General features: G+C 49.3%; 1 protein-coding gene across 1 annotated transcript; it reads right to left on the minus strand.

The window, feature by feature from the left end:
* Positions 1 to 848: 848 nt before the first annotated feature.
* LOC139273922 (putative nuclease HARBI1) lies at positions 849 to 16198 on the minus strand. The gene is made up of 3 exons (XM_070890994.1): positions 15312 to 16198; positions 13823 to 13992; positions 849 to 931 (listed from the first exon to the last, which is right to left on the minus strand). Exons 1-3 carry the CDS (start codon positions 16196 to 16198, stop codon positions 849 to 851), a joined length of 1140 nt encoding a protein of 379 aa, XP_070747095.1.
* Positions 16199 to 16713: the final 515 nt, after the last annotated feature.

Here is a 16713-nt window from a genome sequence, read left to right on the forward strand (position 1 = left end):
CTCAATCTGTATTACAAATTCAACCATACTGTGATCACTCATTCCGAGAGGATCTTTTACTAGGAGATCGTTTATTATTCCTGTCTCATTACACAGGACCAGATCTAAGATAACTTGCTCCCTTGTAGGTTCTGTAACATACTGTTCTAAGAAACAATCCCAGAAACAATCCCATCTGCATTCTATGAATTCCTCCTCAAGGCTACCCCGCGCAACTTGATTTGACCAATCGATATGTAGGTTAAAATCCCCCATGATTACTGCCGTTCCTTTTTCACATGCCTCCATTATTCCCTTGATTATTGTCCACCCCACCGTGAAGTTATTATTTGGGGGCCTATAAACTACGCTCATCAGTGACTTTTTCCCCTTACTATCTCTAATCTCCACCCACAATGATTCAACATTTTGTTCATTAGAGCCAATATCGTCTCTCACAACTGCCCTGATATCATCCTTTATTAACAGAGCTACCCCACCTCCTTTCCCTTCTTGTCTATCTTTCCGAATTGTCAGATACCCCTGTATGTTTAATTCCCAGTCTTGGCCACCCTGCAACTATGTTTCTGTAATGGTCACCAAATCATACCCATTTGTAATGATTTGTGCCGTCAACTCATTTACTTTGTTTCGAATGCTGCGTGCGTTTAGGTAAAGTGTTTTAATACTAGTTTTTAAACCATGATTTTTAGTTTTGATCCCTCCTGCAGCCCTTTTATATTCATATATATTGTCCCTTCCTATCACGTTGTGGTTCACACTTACCCCAGTGCTACTCTGCTCTGTTGCCTCCTGCCTTTTGCATTCTTTCTTGGAGTTCTGTTCATCTGAGCTCTCACCCACTCTAACTAGCTCAGAGCCCTCTTCTTCTCTTCGTCTACCCTGTCAAATCCTTTCATAATCTTAAAGATCTCTATCAGGTGACCCTTTTCTAGAGAAGAGAGGCAAGCCTTCAGAGTATCAGCTGTGACTCAGTTGGTAGCATCCTCTCCTCTGAGTCAGAATGTTGTGGGTTCAAGTCCCACTCCAGAGACTGGAGCACAAAAATCAAGGCTGATATTCCCGTGCAGTACTGAGGAAGTGCTGCACTGTCAGAGCTGCTGTCTTTCAATATGAAATTTTAAACCAAAGCCCTGTCTGCTTTCTCAGGTGGACTAAAAGATCCCAAGGCACTATTTCGAAGAGCAGCAGAAGAATTATCCCTGGTGTCCTAGCCAATTTTTTACCCCTCAATCAACATCACTAAAACAGATTATCTGGTCATTATCACATTGCTGGTTGAGGGAGCTTGCTATGTTCAAATTAGCTGCCGTGTTTCCTACTTCAATAGTACTTCATTAGCTCTAAAGCACTTTGGGATGTCTGGTGGTTGTGAAAATGTAAGTCGTTCTTATTTTTCTTTTAGCCTGTTCAATCTTTTCTGATGGGTATAACCTCTCAGTTCTGGTATCATTCTAATAAAGCTTTCCTGAACCTTCTCCAATGCCTCTATATCCTTTCTATATTATGCAGACCAGAACTGTGCCCAGCACTCAAAGTGCGGTCTAACCTGTGTTTATCTTGACAAACATTAATTTTGACTACGTTTACAGGACCTCTTAGTCGTGACGTATTATTCTACTTTGATTGGCATCAAGTTGTGTAAGAATCCTGAGAATCTCCATTTCAAATTCCCACTAACTAACATGGACTAAATGAAATAAGCATTATTGGTTGTAGGTCAGTTTGTATTATGTAACTGTTAGGCAATGAATGGTGATTCTTGAATAATCATGCTTTTAAATGAGTGTAATATACCTTGGGTAGACCCGATTAGATTTAAATGGAAGAAAGCAAGGCATGGGGCCATCCTTGACCAAATTAAAAATGCAGACCTCCGCCTGTTTGTGGGAACACCTGAAAGAATTAATGGAATTCCAGAGGCTGAGATAAAAGACAAAGGGCTAGATTTTACATTTTTGTGCAGATCGCCCAAAAATGGGCGTTATTTCCGGCGTGGGTGGTAAAAATGTGTCTTCAGATCGCCAGCTTGTCGCTCATTCTCAAAGCCTCTAGTTTCCATTTTATAAAATGAGCGTTACCACGAGCGATATGAAATGGGCGGTAGCGTTAAATCTCTCTGACTTTCTGCCATAAAGTGTTGCCGTCCTTAGCAACGGCATGGCAACGCTCGATTCCCGCGATTCAGGAGGTCAAGGGTCACCATGACATGCGCAAAAGAGGAGACAGATGGAGAGGGAGCTGAGAGGGAGTGAAGGCGTGTGTGGTGTGGCTGCTTTGGGAGGAAGGAGGGAGAGTTTCGAGCTTTAAGCAAATTGGGGGAAAAAAAATTAGCTGTTAACAGCCAGATATTTGGTCGAATTTGGTGCCTATAATGGAGGGAGAGGAGGAGATAACACAGCATGCTGTAGGGACTGATGCTGGCGAGAGCAGTGAGCTGGGAGAGGAGCACATTGGAGGGTGCAAAAGAGCCAGAAGGTTCTCGGATGAGGCAAATGCCTCCCTCCTGCAGGACGTCGAGTTACGCTGGGGTGATTTGACACTGGGAGGGCGTGGGAAGTCCACCCCAAAGGCCTACCAGAAGACATGGGCCGAGATAGCAGAGGTGGTCTCATCGGCGACCAACGAGATGCGTGAGGGCAACCAATGCCGCAAATGATGGAATGACCTTGTCGGATCCGCAAGAGTAAGTATTACATTTATTTACATGTACTTATGTATTTGTATAATTTGATTTGTAAGAGTCATGAGTGACTATCATCAGATGTGAGGTCTTTCACTTTTACCGGGAATGTTGTATTCAAAGCCTGCGGTCACGGTGTACGTCTTTAGGTAAAGAATGATAATTATAATAATAATTATGATTACATCTGTCGGTTATGTGTTGTTTCAGTCTCTGTGACAGTACCTAGCAATGATATCACGCAATGATCTCATGCCATGTCGTCCTGTTACCTTTTACAGAATAATCTATCGATGATGAGGTCCGTGCAGAGGTGAACGGCGGGGGGGGGGGGGGGGGGGGGTGCGGGGGGGCACCAGTCCCCAGCAACATCACTGAGATGGAGGAGCGGGTGCTCACACTCGTGGGGAAGCACCCCCGGATAGCCACGCAAGCATCTGCAGACCCTGAAGTGATGCAACGTGAGTAAAGTTTACACCATTGCATGATGTAAAGTCAGTAGATGCCACACCCACTCGTATCCGAACAATCATATATGTTAGATGATTTCTAAAACTGTCCTAGAAATAATGCTGGCCTAATGAAAACTATTGCAATGCAGAATGTGTTGATGGTCATGAAATGTGATGTCTGTGATGATTTTGATAGCGGTGGTGCTTTTGTCGTGCATATGCTGTGTGTATATGCACTCACCTTGTGACCCTAGCATCCACTTCTCCTCTAATAACCTCATTTGTGTTTGGTAGCTCAGCCAGCAGCATGGTCCCAGGCAAGACCACAGAGGCCAGAAGGTGGGGGGCGCAGGGCCGGACTCGCCGGACAATCCAACATCTGGTGCTGAGGAGCTCCGATTCTCGCTCGTCAATCCGCTGGGTATGTTCTCCATGGATGAGAGTGCGGACTTCGAGGAACCTGCATCACCACGCTATAGAACCCATTCTACCCCAAGGCCATCTATCGGTCCTCCAATCATTCCCGCCTCCACTCTGGAGGTACCGAGCCCAAGCACCTTGCCACAGGGCACCCCATTTGTCCCCAGCATGGCGCCGACCCCGCGGAGGTTACGTGGACGCGGCAGGTCTGTTCCACGAGCGCCACATGAGAGCGGAGAGATGGTACAGTTGTTCAGGAGGACTGTAGACATTGGTGACCAGCTCATCGATGCATTGGGGGGCATATCCTGGCAGCTGGCCACCATGACTGAGTACGTTCCACAGATGGCAGAGGCCCTGGAGGCGATAGCCTCCCAGTGGTTCCACACCACCACTGCGAATGACAGATGAGAGGCAGGATCAAGATCCTGCTTCCGGATCCGAGAATGTTTCCACCTCGGCACTCCCCGCTCCCGTACCCGTCCAACCACCACCTCTGCCTTCATCCCCCACTATGAGGCACCATCTGACGATCTCTTCGGCCAGGCGGCATGGAGCGAGGAGGGGAAGGGGTAGGGGTGGGGAGAAGAAGGGGAGGGGGGAAGGAAAGTGAGGTGCATGTGCGCAGGTGATGGCTGTGTTATATCTCCATCTGGATGTATGCAATTTGCTGTAATGTATGGGGGGAGGGGGCCATCCTCCTGCTTTACATTTGTATTCTGTGTTGCTGGACATATTGAACATTTGATTGATGTCAATGGTCGAAAAAGTGGGGTGGGGTTGGAGTGTTTTTGCTCGTGATACTTATGATTTCAGTCCAATGGTCGTATAAAATGTTTTTTATTCAACATAACCTTGTTGCGCATTGTTTCAGAAAGCTGGACCGTTCATGTGATTCCTTAACATGAAAGGGTTAAATAAAACTTAACTTGAATCAACTTAAACTTGAACTGGCAGCAAGGTGATGCCCACCATTGATGTCTGAGCTGCACACACACAGCAGTGTGTCAGTGTTGTCAATCACAGCAACATTCTTTCAGGCAAATCATTTAGTTATGAGCTCCTGACGTAATACTCTTGCAGCTATGTAGCCACCACGGGCCCTTTCCTGTGGTCTGGAGGGGGTCATGGGCATGGTTGCATAGCCAGCCTGATTGTCTGGCTCTAGGTCAGCATTGAACCCCTCGTCATCCTCTTCCTCTCTCGCCTGAAGTGGACCATGAGTCCCTTCTGGCAATTCTTGTTCCCTCCTCCTCATAGCCAGGTTGTGCAGCATGGAGCACACGACCACAAATTTAGCTACTTAGAAACATAGAAACATAGAAAATAGGAGCAGGAGTAGGCCATTCGTCCCTTCGAGCCTGCACCGCCATTCAATGACTTCATGGCTGAACATGCAACTTCAGTACCCCATTCCTGTTTTCTCGCCATACCCCTTGATCCCCCGAGTAGTAAGGACTACATCTAACTCCTTTTTGAATATATTTAGTGACTTGGCCTCAACAGCTTTCTGTGGTAGAGAATTCCACAGATTCACCACTCTCTGGGTGAAGAAGTTTCTCCTCATCTCGGTCCTAAATGGCTTACTCCTTATCCTTAGACTGTGGCCCCTGGTTCTGGACTTCCCCAACACTGGGAACATTCTTCCTGCATCTAACCTGTCTAAATTCGTCAGAATTTTAAACGTTTCGATGAGATCCCCTCTCATTCTTCTGAACTCCAGTGAATACAAGCCCAGTTGATCCAATCTTTCTTGATATGTCAGTCCCGCCATCCCGGGAATCAGTCTGGTGAACCTTCGCTGTACTCTCTCAATAGCAAGAATGTCCTTCCTCAAGTTAGGAGACCAAAACTGTACACAATACTCCAGGTGTGGCCTCACCAAAGCCCTGTACAACTGTAGTAACACCTCCCTGCCCCTGTACTCAAATCCCCGCGCTATGAAGGCCAACATGCCATTTGCTTTCTTAACCGCCTGCTGTACCTGCATGCCAACCTTCAGTGACTGATGTACCATGACACCCAGGTCTCGTTGCACCTCCCCTTTTCCTAATCTGTCAACATTCAGATAATAGTCTGTCTCTCTGTTTTTACAACCAAAGTGGATAACCTCACATTTATCCACATTATACTTCATCTGCCATGCATTTGCCCACTCACCTAACCTATCCAAGTCACTCTGCAGCCTCATAGCATCCTCCTCGCAGCTGATACTGCCACCCAACTTAGTGTCATCCGCAAATTTGGAATACTACATTTAATCCCCTTGTCTAAATCATTAATGTACAATGTAAACAGCTGGGGCCCCAGCACAGAACCTTGCGGTACCCCACTAGTCACTGCCTGCCATTCTGAAACGTACCCATTTACTCCTACTCTTTGCTTCCTGCCTGCCAACCAGTTCTCAATCCACGTCAGCACACTACCCCAATCCCATGTGCTTTAACTTTGCACATTAATCTCTTGTGTGGGACCTTGTCAAAAGCCTTCTGAAAGTCCAAATACACCACATCAACTGGTTCCCCCTTGTCCACTCTACTGGAAACATCCTCAAAAAATTCCAGAAGATTTGTCAAGCATGCTGACAAATCCATGCTGACTTGGACCTATCATGTCACCTCTTTCCAAATGCGCTGCTATGACATCCTTAATAATTGATTCCATCATTTTACCCACTACTGATGTCAGGCTGATCGATCTATAATTCCCTGTTTTCTCTCTCCCTCCTTTTTTTAAAAGTGGGGTTACATTGGCTACCCTCCACTCGATAGGAACTGATCCAGAGCCTTTGGAATGTTGGAAAATGACTGTCAATGCATCCGCTATTTCCAAGGCCACCTCCTTAAGTACTCTGGGATGCAGTCCATCAGGCCCTGGGGATTTATCGGCCTTCAATCCCATCAATTTCCCCAACACAATTTCCCGACTAATAAGGATTTCCCTCAGTTCCTCCTTCTTACTAGACCCTCTGACCCCTTTTGTATCCGGAAGGTTGTTTGTGTCCTCCTTAGTGAATACTGAACCAAAGTACTTGTTCAATTGGTCTGGCATTTCTTTGTTCCCAGTTATGACTGCCCCTGATTCTGACTACGTTTGTCTTTACTAACCTTTTTCTCTTTACATATCTATAGAAGCTTTTGCAGTCCATTTTAATGTTCCCTGCAAGCTTCCTCTCGTACTCTATTTTCCCTGCCCTAATCAAACCCTTTGTCCTCCTCTACTGAGTTCTAAATTTCTCCCAGTCCCCGGGTTCACTGCTATTTCTGACCAATTTGTATGCCACTTCCTTGGCTTTAATACTATCCCTGATTTCCCTTGATAGCCACGGTTGAGCCACCTTCCCTTTTTAATTTTTACGCCAGACAGGGATGTACAATTGTTGTAGTTCATCCATGCGGTCTCTAAATGTCTTCCATTGCCCATCCACAGTCAACCCTTTAAGTATCATTCGCCAATCTATCCTAGCCAATTCACGCCTCATACCTTTAAAGTTACCCTTCTTTAAGTTCTGGAGCATGGTCTCTGAATTAACTGTTTCATTCTCCATCCTAATGTAGAATTCAACCATATTATGGTTACTCTTCCCCAAGGGGCTTCGCACAACGAGATTGCTAATTAATCCTCTCTCATTACATAACACCCAGTCTAAGATGACCTCCCCCCTAGTTGGTTCCTCGACATATTGGTCTAGAAAACCATCTCTTATGCACTCCAGGAAATCCTCCTCCACCGTATTGCTTCCAGTTTGGTTAGCCCAATCTATATGCATATTAAAGTCACCCATGATAACTGCTGCACCTTTATTGCATGCACCCCTAATTTTCTGTTTGATGCCCTCCCCAACATCACTACTACTGTTTGGAGGTCTGTACACAACTCCCACTAGCGTTTTCTGCCCTTTGGTATTCCGTAGCTCCACCTATACCCGATTCCACATCATCCAAGCTAATGTCTTTCCTTACAATTGCATTAATTTCCTCTTTAACCAGCAACGCCACCCTGCCTCCTTTTCCTTTCTGTCTATCCTTCCTAAATGTTGAATACCCTTGGATGTTGAGTTCCCAGCCTTGGTCACCCTGGAGCCATGTCTCCGTGATGCCAACCACATCGTATCCATTAACTGCTATCTGCACAGTTAATTTGTCCACCTTATTCTGAGTACTCCTCGCATTGAGGCACAGAGCCTTCAGGCTTGCCTTTTTAACACACTTTGACCCTTTAGAATTTTGCTGCAAAGTGGCCCTTTTTGTTTTTTGCCTTGGGTTTCTCTGCCCTCCACTTTTACTCATCTCCTTTCTGTCTTTTGCTTCTGTCTCCATTTTGTTTCCCTCTGTCTCCCTGCATTAGTTCCCATTCCCCTGCCATATTAGTTTAACTTCTCCCCAACAGCACGAGCAAACACTCCTCCTAGGACATTGGTTCCAGTCCTGCCTAGGTGCAGATCGTCCGGTTTGTACTGGTCCCACCTCCCCCAGAACCGGTTCCAATGCCTCAGGAATTTGAATCCCTCCCTGCTGCACCACTGCTCAAGCCACGTATTCATCTGAGCTATCCTGCGATTCCTACTCTGACTAGCACGTGGCACTGGTAGAAAATCTGAGATTACTACTTTTGAGGTCCTACTTTTTTAGTTTAGCTCCTAGCTCCTTAAATTTGTCTCGTTGGACCTCATCCCGTTTTTATCTATATCGTTGGTACCAATGTGCACCACGACAACTGGCTGTTCACCCTCCCTTTTCAGAATGTCCTGCACCTGCTCCGAGACATCCTTGACCCTTGAACCAGGGAGGCAACATACCATCCTGGAATCTCGGTTGCGGCCGTAGAAACGCCTATCTAGTCCCCTTACAATTGAATCCCCTATCACTATCGCTCTCCCACTCTTTTTCCTGCCCTCCTGTGCAGCAGAGCCAGCCACGGTGCCATGAACTTGGCTGCTGCTGCCCTCCCCTGATGAGTCATCCCCCTCAACAGTACTCAAAGCGGTGTATCTGTTTTGCAGGGGTTGACCACAGGGGACCCCTGCTCTACCTTCCTTGCACTGCTCTTCCTGTTGGTCTTCCATTCCCTATCTGGCTTGGACCCTTTACCTGCGGTAAGACCAACTCGCTACACGTTCTAATCACGTCATTCTCAGCATCGTGGATGCTCCAGAGTGAATCCACCTTCAGTTCCAATTCTGTAACGCGGTCCGTCAGGAGCTGGAGGCAGATACACTTCCCGCAGATGTAGTCGTCAGGGACACCGGAAGTGTCCCTGAGTTCCCATATAGTACAGGAGGAGCATATCACGTGTCCGAGCTCTCCTGCCATGACTTAATCCTTAGATACACTTAATTTGGCGACAACAATGTTAACAGGTTACTTACTGATATAAAAAGAAAAAGAAAAGCTACTTACCAATCACCAACCAATCACTTACCCCTTTGGCTGTGACGTCACCTTTTGATTTCTTTCTACTTCTTTTTTGCTTTCTCTCCCCGCTGCAGCTGCACAAGCCACGCCTCTCTCCCCGACTCACGCTGGCCTATTGTAGGCCTGGGACGCTGCCGCTCCACCTCTCGACCTCCCACTGGGCCTCCCCGACTCAGGCTGGCCTTTTGTAGGCCTGGAACACTGCCGCTCCGCCTCTCGACCTCCCACTGGGCCTCCCCGACTCACGCTGGCCTATTGTAGGCCTGGGACGCTGCCGCTCCACCTCTCGACCTCCCACTGGGCCTCCCCGACTCAGGCTGGCCTTTTGTAGGCCTGGAACACTGCCGCTCCGCCTCTCGACCTCCCACTGGGCCTCCCCGACTCACGCTGGCCTATTGTAGGCCTGGGATGCTGCCGCTCCACCTCTCGACCTCCCGCTGGGCCTCCCCGACTCAGGCTGGCCTTTTGTAGGCCTGGAACACTGCCGCTCCGCCTCTCGACCTCCCACTGGGCCTCCCCGACTCACGCTGGCCTATTGTAGGCCTGGGACACTGCCGCTCCGCCTCTCGACCTCCCGCTGGGCCTCCCCGACTCACGCTGGCCTATTGTAGGCCTGGGACGCTGCCGCTCCGCCTCTCGACCTCCCGCTGGGCCTCCCCGACTCACGCTGGCCTATTGTAGGCCTGGGACGCTGTCGCTCCGCCTCTCGACCTCCCGCTGGGCCTCCCCAACTCACGCTGGCCTTTTGTGGACCTGGAACACTGCCGCTCCGCCTCTCGACCTCAGGGTTGCTCAGGGTTGTATTGTAGCTCCCCTCCTGAGTGTTCCAGGCATCTAAAGCGCTGTTTAAACACAGTTATTGTATATTAGTTGTTTGTTGGAATACTTGTTTTGATATCTTATAACCATTAGTATCTTATAATTATCAGTAATGGATTTATAATTGTGTGTAAGAATTAACGGTAGAAGTTTGTAATCATCAACTGTATGCAATGATAACTTGAATTATATAACATGTAATCCTTTTTCTTATGCTTAAAAAACTGTGAGTAAGCTGTAACCAGACAACCTGGGGTGAGAAAGAGATTGCCCTGGCCGAATAGACTGCAGTTAGCCTGGGAAGCAAGGTCATGTGTGGCTGCTACTGTGTTGGAATCTTGTAACATCTGCAATGAATTAAATACAAAGGCCACCAGCGAGGCCCATATCTTAACCTATGGAGACGTATTCCTTTTGTACTATCATAACTACCCCAGATATGAATCTTGATGGTCAAAGAAAGATGATGCAAGGGTGTCATAAGACACCTGTGTAAGCCAATATGGTACGAACATGGCATCTTTTTGATTGGATATTGGGTTTGGGTGTAAGCCAGTGATTGGTTCAGGAGGACTCCATAGGTTTTGAATGAGAGTAAGGATATAAGAAGGGGACCTTAACAGCCACAAAGAATAGGAGATTTCAGGAGTGGAGATTTCAGTAAGAATTAAGGAGACACCTGGGAGACAGAGAGAGAGAGAGAGACAAGAGACATAGGGCGCAGCCTGCTCACAGTTGCGCTTCAACCCAGAGGATAACGGGGTAATATAAGTCTCAATTATTCTCTGTAAACTGCTATTCGAATACTGGAATGTATTAAGTCTTGCTTGTACTGATCAAAGTTAAATCACTGTCCCCAATACAGGTCAACCTCAAATCATTTGGAATCAGGGTCGCTCTGGGGTCTTACAGTTAGCAGAGTATTTTTCTACAAAAACCAGCAGGCCCTCCTTAACAATATAATGAGGTACAGGTTGAACCTCCCTTATCCAGAACTCCCTTATTCAGAACCACCCCTTGTCCGGAACCATTCCCGGCCACCGGGTGGCGGATGCACAGAACTCCGATATGAACAAATTGAAGTCCTTCTTCGTTGCCGACTCCTGCAATCGCTGGCCTGACCCCACGATCCACCGCCCTCCCCCCACCCCCCCCTATGATCTCTCTGCCGCACTCTCAGCCCCAAGCCAGCCAGCCCCGATATCCCCTCGTCCGGAAAAATCCCTTATCCAGAACAGGACAGGTCTCGAGGGTTCTGGATAAGGGAGGTTCAACCTGTACTAGTTTATTCTTTTTCTGTCAATAATCTACTCTTCCTTTCTGTTCTTACTGTGCTGGAGGTTCCTTGTTGGGCTACAGTTCCATAGGAACACATTGCCATATAACTGAAACATATAAGATTCTGAGAGGACTTGTCAGGGTAAATACTGAGAGGCTGTTTTTCTTGGCTGGAGAGACCAGAAGTAGGGGGAATAGTCTCAGGATAAGGGGTCGGCCATTTACAACTGAGATTTTGAGAAATTTCTTCACTCAAAAGGTGGTGAATCTGTGGAATTCCTTACTCCAGATTGCTGTGGCTGCTCAGTCATTCAGTATATTCAAGACTGAGATTGATAGTGTTTTGTACACTAAGGGAATCAAGGGATATGGGGATTGGGCAGGAAAGTGCAGTTGAGCCCAGGTTGTAGATCAGCCTATTGAGTGGCGGAGCAGTCTCAAATGGCCGAATGATCTCCTCCTGCGCCTATTTCTTATGTTCTTATACTTCACTCAAGTGGCCATTCTACATCTTTCAACTTAGAAAATTGGCAGACTGCTTGACTGTCTGTACCTAACAACCATCACATTCTTCCAACAATGATTGCTGGAAATGAAAACTGGTTATCCCCTCTCTGACTCAGAGCCACTGAGACTAATTATAGGACCTGTGCTGCCACACTAACTGAAATTGGCAGACCCAGAATAGACTGAGGTCCAAACCTGCGATCTTCCTTGTACGTAAGGTTCAATACTCACTGGGGCCGAAATTCAGTAGCACAAGAAAGCTGGTGCACCTCCCAACATTTTGGGGCCAAATTTCGGCAGTGCCCCGATCGATTTTCAGCCCAAAAAGTTAAAGAATGGCTTCCTGCACTAATGAGCGTCTCCCTGGCCTTCTTAAAGGTCAGGGTTTGCAGCTAAGTCCTGAGGAGAGAATTTACTTTGAGGATGACTGGTGTTAGAGGAGCAAGGAGGGCAAGCCGCTTCACTGATGCAGAGCTGGAGATACTTAGCAGGGTGTAGAGGACAGGAGGAGACTGACTGCTGTATCCGGACGTGGTGAGACCAACTCGGCAGGTCATGACTAATGCATGGAGCGAGATAGCAGGGGAGGTCTCAGGCACCTCCATTCATCAGAGGACTCCCATGCAGTGCAGGAAACAATTCCATGACACAATCCGTCTTATGAAAGTGAGTACCTCTTCCACCAACTGCTGACCTTGCATCTGCGAGCTTCTCCTTCAACATTCTCTTATTTCCCATACTCATTGTTTAGTCACTCAAGCAGCATTTCATTGTTCACGCCTTTATACATATATATGTGTGTGTTCTCGCAATGGAGGCTCCCTTTCATCTCACACTTACAGCTGCATGTCAGGGACAAACACTTGTGCACTCATTTCTGATGCGTCATCACAGTGGTACTCACCAACCATTCTTTGTTTTGCAGGCCAAACTGGCTCACAATAGACACCGATGTGGATAAGTGAAGGCCATCCTTTAATGCTCTCTCCTTGAATGCGCCAACGCCTACTGTTCCTTTTCTTCATGGAAGTCTGCTAGTTGCATCCTCCATGCCTTCAGATACTACACACTGTAAGCTGTGAGAGACCATCAGCGGCAGGTCAGGGCCATAAAAGGAGCGACGAGCAGCGGTCCCCGGAGCAGCATGGCGGCATGCCACTGCAAGGTACAGCGTGAGCTGGTGCAGGTGGGCGATGGCAGCGAAGAGGGCAACTGAATTGGACGTCATCAAAGTGATTGGAGTGTGGGCAGGTCCAGCAGGAGCGGCAAGGTCGGGGTGCAGTAGCAGTGAGAGATTGTAGAGCAACGTGATCAGGGCCCAGGAGAGGCGTGAGTTCAGGGGCCCAGAAGAGGCAGCACGGGTCAGCCCACACTGCGATACGTGCGCGCATTAGGTCCATGCGGCAGAGCTGGACTCCAGTCATCTTGGGTAATCCTTGCCACTGGACCAAGACCTAGCTCTGTCAAGCCCGTGTGGTGGCTGGTGTGCAACGGCCACCACATGTTAAAAAAATCCATGAACAGGCATCTTCCACCCTTCAGGATGTAGTTCGGGATCTGGAATATTAGGTCCTTCATCGAAACACCTGTGAACTTTTTGACGTGGAAGCAAGTCATCCTCAATTCGAGGGACTGCCTATGATGATGCACTATGCCATGCCTTCACCCCCCACCTCCCCCTCATGACAGCCCTTCTCTCATATATGCTCGCAGATGACATGCTCCCTGTTGGCTCCAGGACTGGCGACGCTGATGTGGGTAGCATGGGTAAGTGAGGCCATCCTTAAATGCATTCTTCACTTGAATGTGTCAGCGCCTATTGTGCGTTTCCTTCTAAAAGTCTGCGATTTGTAAACTCTATGCGTCAATCCCCCAGCTCCCCCTCATGGCAGCCCTTCTCCCATTTATGCTCGCAGATGACAGATCGAGTGACAGCACACCCAGCATAGTCGCCAGTGAGGAGAGACGTCGCACAGCATCCGGAGGCCTGTATCACACCCTTCTCACCTTAAGCCCTGAAATCTCAGCTCTCAGCAGTGAGGACATTGAGGGTTCAAGCCCTGCTGAGAGCATCCACAGCATTCTCTCGAGGGGGAAGCCACTGAGGAGGAAGAGGAAGAGGAGGACACTGATGGCACCAACGCGTCACTGCTTCCACCCACACGCGCCAGCTTAGATACTGGGAGTCTGCGGTGTGATATAGATGAGGTAGTGCAGGGGTCTGCACTGGGTGTTGCACCGGGGCCTACCGGGCTGCACCATGGTGACGGGGCTAGGCCACCTCAGGTGCCGTCTCTCCGGGGGGGGCGGGGGGGGGAGTCCGCACCGGAGCTCTGCCGACGAGGACTCAGATGATGCCATCGACATAGCGGCATACGAAAGAAGGGTGGAGGCCATGCATTCGCAGATGTTGAGGGCACTGACAAGGGTGACAGAGAGGCTGTCGGAAGTGGTCAGCAGTGTGGAGGAGTCCACTTCCTGCATAGTTGACAGCTCTGCGCACACCGTGGAACCCATCATTGCCAGTGTGCAGGCGATTGTGGACTCCCAGAGTGACCGTGCGGATCCAGCTGCGATTCTACAACCTGCAGGTGATGTGGCAGCTGTCATTGCAGCACAGGCATCGGTGCTGGATTGGAGAGGATGACCATGGCCCTGGATGCTCAGAATGCTCTTATGCTCTCTGGGCAACAGGCCACGGAGCGTAAAACTGCCGCCATGGAGCATGAAACTGCTGCCATGTCTGCTGGATTTGAGACTCAGGGTGCTCTCATGCAGTCTCAGCTCGATGCCACCCGACACCTCAGTGTTGCCTTTGTAGCTGGGTCCACCACGGGCCACAGGGGATCTTCTGGTGTTGCGCCACAACACCGGGCTGACCTCCCTCAGATTGGTGGTGATGGTGGTGTGCTGCCCCGGGGAGTGACTCAGACCAGGATCCTGATGATGTGCTCTCTCAGGATCACAACATTCCTGGCCCCAGACCTGGCATTCTGCAAGTGCCTCCATGCATGGCCTCGTCCGAGCCAAGCCAGACTGCATCCTCCCAGGAGGGTGCTGCCTAGTTTGCACCCAGCCCTTCCAGGCCCAAAGGTGTTCGAGGGTGTCCGACAATGTCATCTGTAGCTCCCACACAACAAGCACAGCAGCCTTCCCAGACCTATGATGCAGCCACACGGCAGACTCTAAGGCGTAGTGTTAGGATAGGCACGCGCAAGAGGTGTTATAAGGACATGCACAGGGGTAAAAAATGATTATTTATGTTAGTTTATGGTCGGCTTTTTGTTTCTGTTGTGTTTTTGCACTGACTTGCATCATTTGGTAAATACATATATCTGCCCAGGTGATTCATTTGGGAGTGGGCAATTCTGTGAGATGGTCATGAAAAGTGGGAGCTGAAGGGTCATGTGTGGATGAGATTATCTGAATCGGGCAACTATCAAACGTAGCTGCATCTCCCTTGCAAGGTTGCGATGGGGATGACGCCTCCTGGCCAGGTGGCAACGGGGATTGTCCCCCTCCTCCTCCTGCACCTCCTTATCTTCCTCCTCAACATCAGGTGGTACTGCTGGGTCGACCTCCAGCGGCTGTCCCCTCATGATGGCCAGATTGTGCAGCATGCAGCAGACCACGACGAATATGAGGACCCGTTGAGGAGAGTACTGCAAGGCACCACCAGACCGGTCCAGGCAACGGAAACTCTGCTTGAGGATCCCAATGCAGTGCTCGATGATGTACCTGGTGCCAGAATGAGCATCATTGTACGTATGCTCTGGCGCTGTCCTGGGGTTCCACAGTGGAGTGAGCAACCAGCTGGACGGGGGATATACCTTGTCACCAAGCAGCCAACCACAATCCTGATTTGGGCCAGTGAAGAGGGTGGGAACACTGGTCTGGTGCAGGATGAACAAATCATGGCTGCTGCCTGGGTATCTCACATCAATTGCCAGGATCCGACGTTGGTGGTCACACACGAGCTGCACATTCAGGGAGTGGAACCCCTTGCGGTTGACAAAGATCTTGGGGCGGTGTTGTGGCGCCCTCAGCCCAACGTGCGTGCAGTTGATCGCACCCTGCACCCTGGGGAACTCTGCAATGCGGGCAAATCGGGCCTGCCGCTCCACCTGCTTGTCCCTCGTCATCGGGAATGAGATATAGTCCACTCTTCTCCTGTACAGTGCATCGGTAACCTGCCGGATGGAGCAATGTGCTGAGAATTGAGAAATGTTGGCAATGTCTGCAGTCGCAGACTGGAAAGACCCAGTAGCATAGAAGTTCAGAGCTATGGTGACCTTAGCCTCAATGGTCAGGACGGTTGTGAGCCTTGTGTGAGGTTCCACATCTTGCCACCACACATTGCAGAGCTCCCTCAGTACCTCCTTTCTGAATCTCAGCCTTTGCAGGCGTAGCTGATCACTGAGCTGGAGGAAGGAGAACTGAGGTCTGTAGACCCTTTGAGGGTAGGGCCTCCTTGCCCCAGCTCTGTATTGGCCACCTCCCATGGCAGCTGGATAATGGCCATCTCCTCGTGGTTGTGCGTCACTGCAAGCTGTTGCTGGCAAGGCTCCTGGCCCAGTATGTGTTGGGGAGGGGGTCAGCGTATCTGACCTTCCTCCTGACGCCATCTGCAGGCCCTTCTGGATGTTGAGCAGGCCTGGCTGCTGCCGCCCTTGCCCGCTGCCTCTCTACACGTTGCTGATGGCACCGCCTTCTCCTGAGTGCCGCCCTGGGTCTGACAAGGTGTACCAGGCAACACTGATTCCATTGTGATGGAACGCTGCACCCTGACAAGCAGGCCTCTGGAGCACAGACTGATGTCTACAGGCCTGCACTAATGAGTCAGAGCGCAAAGTCCTGAAAACGCTCCCCAAAATTATAAAGACCACTCAGTAGGTTAAACCAATGCAAAAAAACAACAGCAAAACCTTTCAGCAAAAAAAAACCCCGATCGCGGGAATCCTCCGTTGCCCTCCTCCAGCGGAGTCAAGTATCACGGTAAAGTGTACCGACCCAAAAAGCTGGTGGGGGCACTGTTCAAAAAAACCCTCCCTTTTTATAGGTGAATATGGGTGGCGTGGCCACGTGGTAGCGGTGCGCATTCTGATGACGTCACCACGGCCGCAAGCCCCTTACCGCAGCT

The sequence above is a fragment of the Pristiophorus japonicus genome, chromosome 9 (genome assembly GCF_044704955.1).
Source record: "Pristiophorus japonicus isolate sPriJap1 chromosome 9, sPriJap1.hap1, whole genome shotgun sequence".
NCBI lineage: Eukaryota > Metazoa > Chordata > Chondrichthyes > Pristiophoridae > Pristiophorus > Pristiophorus japonicus.